At 44.0% G+C, this 6,085-nt stretch overlaps 1 protein-coding gene across 1 annotated transcript; it reads left to right on the top strand.

The window, feature by feature from the left end:
- Positions 1–2,572: 2,572 nt before the first annotated feature.
- Positions 2,573–5,093, top strand: LOC119321631 (putative ankyrin repeat protein RF_0381). Its single transcript, XM_037595229.1, has 4 exons — positions 2,573–3,205; positions 4,249–4,497; positions 4,598–4,957; positions 5,073–5,093. Exons 1-4 carry the CDS (start codon positions 2,573–2,575, stop codon positions 5,091–5,093), a joined length of 1,263 nt encoding a protein of 420 aa, XP_037451126.1.
- The last annotated feature ends 992 nt before the right edge of the window (positions 5,094–6,085 follow it).

The raw sequence follows: 6,085 nt of genomic DNA, 5'->3' as shown, positions 1-6,085 counted from the left end.
ACTATGAGTTACGGAATTACTTATTCAGGGCATCCTGCTGTGCTAGAAGGATATAGTGATTCAAATTGGATCTCCGATGTTGATGTACTTTACGCAACAAGTGGGTATGTATTTACTCATGGTGGTGGCGCAGTGTCATGGAGGTCTTGCAAGCAAACCATATTGACGAGGTCAACTATGGAAGCAGAATTAACTACTTTGGACACAGCTACTGTTGAGGCAGAATGGCTGCGTGAGCTCTTGATGGACTTGCCGGTTGTTGAAAAACCTGTACCGGCTATTCTTATGAATTATGATAACCAAACGGTTATCGCTAAAGTGAACAATTCTAAAGATAATGCAAAGTCATCAAGACATGTGAAAAGACGTTTGAAGTCTGTCAGGAAGTTGAGAAACTCCGGAGTAATAACTGTTACGTATATACAAACAGACAAAAACCTGGCAGATCCCTTTACAAAGGGACTATCACGAAATGTGATAGATATTGCATCGAGGGAGATGGGTATGAGACCCATAGATGTTACACCATAGTAGTAACCCAACCTTTATGATCGGAGATCCCGTGAATTAGGATCTGGGAAGAACAAGCTATTGGTTAACTGAGGAGAGTAATAACTTATGATCGTCTCCAAGTGAAGATGCAAAACTCTCAGAGATGTAAGGCTCAGATCTGTAAGGCAGGTCGGCAACATGCCTTAATGTGATTCTATTGGCTATAATTAGCAAAGATGCTGTCCTACAGAGCAGTCTTGAAAGAACACACCTATATGAGTTCTGACTGTAAACGTCGCAGTCTATGAGATTTGGGTGATCTCTAGTAAACTCACGAAGATACCAGGGAGTATGACGTATAAGCTCCAAACCGCGGGGTAGCCTACTGGCGGTCAGGTACTGGTTAAGACTTTGAGTGAAACCTGTTCACATAAAACTAGCAATTCAAGGCATAGTCCATTGTCAAGTTGTGAATGGATGTAGCTTAAAGTTCTAGGCAGAAGTTCAACTTAACAGTCTCTGCTGAAACACTGGTATATTAAACAAGTGGTGAGAGAAGGCAAATCTCTAAATGGGTATTTGAGATCTGGTGGGGGATTGTTAGAATTAATGGGCTACGCCCATGGCAATTTCTGAAATCTCAAAGCCCATGTGTAAAATGGCAAGTGGTGGTGCTAAGTTTAGTCCCACCTTGAAAGTTGAACAAGAGTTGGACCTCTTTATATAGTGGGTTCTCTCCACCACTCTAAATGGTGTGTGAGAAGAGAAAGGGAAAACCACACGCGCGCGCTCGCTCGCCTCGCCTCGCCTGGCCGGGCCGGGCCGGGGCGGGGCGGGGCGGGGCGGGGCCGCGCGTACATGCGACATACCCGTGAATGGTCCGCCGAAATCTGGTCCGTCTCCTTGCAGGAGCGCAGCTTCCTTTTGCCGTTTTATTTTTTATGTCTTGGCAGACAAGTTTTGATTTCTTGTCCGGTAAGTATACGAATTAGAAACCAAGTCGGTTTGGGATTGTGGTCGCGACACAATACCGCCTCTGGTCCTAATATATATACAGCTACCGGCTACGGCAGACATACCGAAAAACATCTAGGGTTTTGCCTCATCTCACAACTTGCGCCGCCATCGTAGTCTACTCCATCCCAAACGCCGGCGTGCATCGGCGCGTGGGAGAGCAGGTCTCCGGAACCGTTCGTCTTTGCGATCCTGCACCAGGAGAGGACGAATTAGGTTTTTGGGAAGCGCTGTGCGCGACTGCTCAAATTCGTCATCACGGGTCGTCTTCCGTCCAAGTCGGACGGTGCTACTCATCGTCGTATTCATCGCCGTCAGCAGCAGATCGTCGCCAACATCGTCATCAACACTGTCGCACCCATAATAGCTAACGATCAGTACGTCCAACATCCTTTGTTCATGTCTGTTTCTACAGCTATTGTTACATGCTTGCTGCTGTTATGCATGTCTTGCTGTTCTTCTAGTTTGCTAGATTATTGCATGCTAGTATCTCTTCTAGTCATGAATTATTTACTGGAATTAATCATGAACTTGCCTAATATTCCAACACATATAAATCTGTAACAAAAAGCTGATTGTGTGGCATTTTTTATCTAAAAGTTGTGTGGACGGGTTTTAGAGGAGGATGGGGGATTATCTTAATAGAGACCATCAGTTGTAGCCTGTAAGTAAAGTGTACGATGGTGTGAAAGATTTATGCAAAGTAGGAGAGAGAGGCCTATTTTACTGGAGAAGACACGGTTCTTGTCAAGTCACCGCGGTCGTCTCCTGCGCATGCTCACCCACTACTCCGACGCGCCTCCCCCGCTGACTGCATCACTTGCTTGCTTTGCTCTCGTCCGTTTTACATATACCCATCCATAGGCACAGCTCCTGAGCTCATCCATCTCAGCTTCACCATCCTTTTGCACCACTACATTGCAGTCCAGACTAGCTCCATTTAATCCTCTCCCATTTCCACTCCCCACGATTGTGTTGGTGGTCAATGTCGTCCACCACTGGGCAGGCAGCTCCTAGTCCTAGCTCGCCCGCTGTGGCAAATGCAGCTCCTCCGCCAGCGACCACCATGGAGCCCAAGATGGACGCCGGGCTGCTAGCATTAGCATGTTCTGGCTCTTTCCACGATCTGGAATCATTCCTCAACGGAAAACCAGCCGCCTACACCATCGGAAGCTCGGCCACCCGGCCACCTTCTCTGTACGCGGTTACAGTTGAAGGTGACACTCTACTCCATGTGGTCGTTGCTAGCCATGGCGAGTCTGAGGACTTACTGAACAAAGCCAATCTCGTCTACGGCAAGGCACCCAGCCTCCTCTTTGTGCAAAACAATGGGGGAGACACACCCCTGCACTTTGCTGCACGGGGGGGCAACTTGCCAATGGTGTCTCTTCTCATTGATCTTGCCAATAGTCAGGGCATTAACAATGGTAAAGGGCTGCTGGAGACACAAAACAAGCTCAAAGAGACAGCCTTGCATGAGGCCGTCCGCATTGAGAACAATGATATGGTCAACTTGCTCATGACCCATGCTCCAGAGTTGGCCACCATTCCTGCTGAAGGTACTTCGCCATTGTATCTTGCCATCTTAATGGAAAATAAAATCGTCGCCAAAACACTCTACGAGTTGAGCAGTGGGGTTCTTCCATACTCTGGACCGAATGGACAAAATGCGTTGCACGTTGCTGTTCAGCGGAGCCAAGGTACCAACTTTAATCTGAATTTCACCTACCATTATTAGATATATGTAGTACTCCCTCTGTATCAAAATAGAAGACGTTTTTTGAGACTATGATAGTGTGAAAAAAGTTTTATATTTTGATACAGAGGGGTACCATTTAGCATACATTTGCCTCATTACTAGTTTACCATTTGCATCCAGGCTGTTAGTGTGTTGTTAGGTTCAAAATTTACCTCAATGAGACATTTAGGAAGGATATTTAGTTAGTCCTGAAGACCTGTCATCTTTTGTGGGGGCGTAACCCTTATAATATGATTTCATTAATGAGATTTAGGTGAACTCCTGTCGCAATAAAAGGAAAAAAACGATTCAAATTATGTGAAAGATGTGAAATTTAGATATTCCATAATGTTATTCGACCCAGAAGATGTATTGTATGCAACAGAGAAACTACTTTATTTCGCCCATACTGAATCGATTCTGATACCATACAAAACTTGGAGAAGAGGTGTATGAAGAGACTCTGTTTCATTTCATCCAGTTTGCAACTTTTTGACCACCAATAAACAAAGTTAGTAGACCAAACATGTCAACTTCATGAACCATAACACTCCACTAACCACCGTGTGCAAAAATCTAGTGCACATGACCTTGACTTTGTATACTGATGCATGTACACATTTCCTTTAGCATCCTTTCATAGTGCTTTTTTGCTCCCTAATATTGATTGGTTTAACGGAAAGACACCACTCGCAGATATCACGAAGATGTTGTTAGAATAGAACAATGACCTTACACTACAAGGGGATGCAAACGGAAGTATACCTCTTCAGTTTTCCATTGTAGCTATTCCGTGTCCAAGAAAAAGAGACAGCCAACCCATATGTTTAGAATTATTGAAAGTCAATCCAGATGTACTGTATCAACCAGACCGCAATGGATCATTCCCGACACACGTGGCTGCATCCGTTGGTGCAACATCAATCATCACTGATTTTCTTATGAAGTCACACAATTGTGCTGGCTTGCTTGATGCTAGGGGAAGGACATTTCTTCATGTTGCTGCTGACAGAAAGAAAACAGCGATTGTCGACTATGCTTGTCGAAACATATCGCTGTCATGGATTTTGAATATACAAGACAAAGATGGGAATACTGCACTCCACATAGCTATAAGAAAAAGAAGTATGAGAATGTTTTGTTCTCTGTTAGGGAATAGACAAGTACACCTGAATTTGATGAATGAGAAAGGGGAGACTCCATCAGATATAGCACATCAAAATCTTCGTAAAGAAATGGGATCTATCAAGGGGGTAATATATATGAGCCTTTTAAATTTAAAACACGGCGTTGGAGGTGAACAAGAGTAATTGAGGTTTGCATTGTTTAATATTTATTATTCTAATTTTGTAGGAAAATGAACCAGAAATACTCAATGTACTCAAATATATCGGTGCTAAAAGGGGTATTTCTCACCAGGGTTTCTTGAATGAATATGATACTGACCAAGCAAGACAGGATGAAATACATTTCTTGAGTCAAATGAAAGAGGGGACACAAAGTCGATGTGCTTGCTCTGTTTTAATTGCAACCGTGACGTTTGGTGCAATGTTCACCATGCCTGGAGGTTATAGAGATGAGGATCACACTCATGCAGGGTCACCAATTCTTGCTGGAACGTTTGCTTTTGGTACATTCTTCATGGCCAACACATTTGCCTTTGCTTTCTCAATCACAGCTACAATTTTTCTCATGTTTTCTGGAGATCCAACGGTACCCCTTGGGATCCGGAAAGCGCTATTTCGAAGGTCCAGCCCCATCATATTGATTTCAGTAATCAGCATGACGCTTGCCTTCGCATTTGCTGCAATTATCATGTTATTTCCAGTTGCTCCTATGTCTGCAGTAGCAGTAACTTTCAGCATTGTTCTCATAATGGTGTATAACTCTTGGGAAGCAGCAGTCAAGTCTATTTTTCTGTTCGCAGCACTCTGTAAGAGAAAGGGGATATGGTACGGGATAGTCTGGGTATGGCCAGATGCAGCATTCTTATTCGTGTTATCTATGTTTGGGGTCTGTTCAATTGCCCTGGGGAGTCACATTGATGGCAAGGTGGGACCACCGGCACAACCACCGACACCATTTGCTTGAAGATGGTCAAATACACGTATATTACATATATGTAGCATTACTATCTCTTGTAACCGTGGATGTTCTCACACTACCTGTTGGAGATTTAGACATTTCTTTTTTCAACAGTCTATGTGCTTGTACCAGTGTAAACAACTATTGATGTATTTGCTGTCTTGTCCGGATTATATGTATCGTCTAAGGTAATAAATTTAAGGAGCTATATTATTTTCTGTTATGAATTGATTTTTTAACAGTATTTTGAGTATACATTTTTCTAAACTGTTTGCGGAGCCTTGAAATTGCGGTCATGCCAGCTCAGCTCAGCGCACCTGTACATGACAACTTGTAAAATTTGCCATGCCACCTATGATGCAAGGGAAAGACTGGAAGTTGAAAGGAGCTTGCAGTGTGGTACTTGAGGCAGTGACCACACATGATCTCTAGATTTGGCACTCCTTCTTTGGTATGCCAGGAACACAGAATGATATCAACGTACTGCAATGCTCGGATGTCTTCGCCAAGCTTGTTGAAGGTCATGCTCCTCCGGTGAACTTCGAGGTCAATGGGCGACAATACAACAAGGGATACTACCTAACAGATGACATCTATCCGAGATGGTCCATATTTGTGAAGATTATCTCAAACCCTGTGACAGGAGGCAAGCACTCCTAGTTGTCAAGTGTCAGGAGGTTTGCAGGAAGGATGTCGAGCTTGCATTCGGTGTGCTCCAATCTTGATTTGTTGTTGTCCGGTACCCCGCTCTGACCT

This window comes from Triticum dicoccoides, chromosome 6B (genome assembly GCF_002162155.2).
Source record: "Triticum dicoccoides isolate Atlit2015 ecotype Zavitan chromosome 6B, WEW_v2.0, whole genome shotgun sequence".
In the NCBI taxonomy this organism is placed as follows: Eukaryota; Viridiplantae; Streptophyta; class Magnoliopsida; order Poales; family Poaceae; genus Triticum; species Triticum dicoccoides.
Note: the sequence above shows the minus strand (reverse complement) of the source record. Positions and strands in the feature narration are given on the sequence as shown.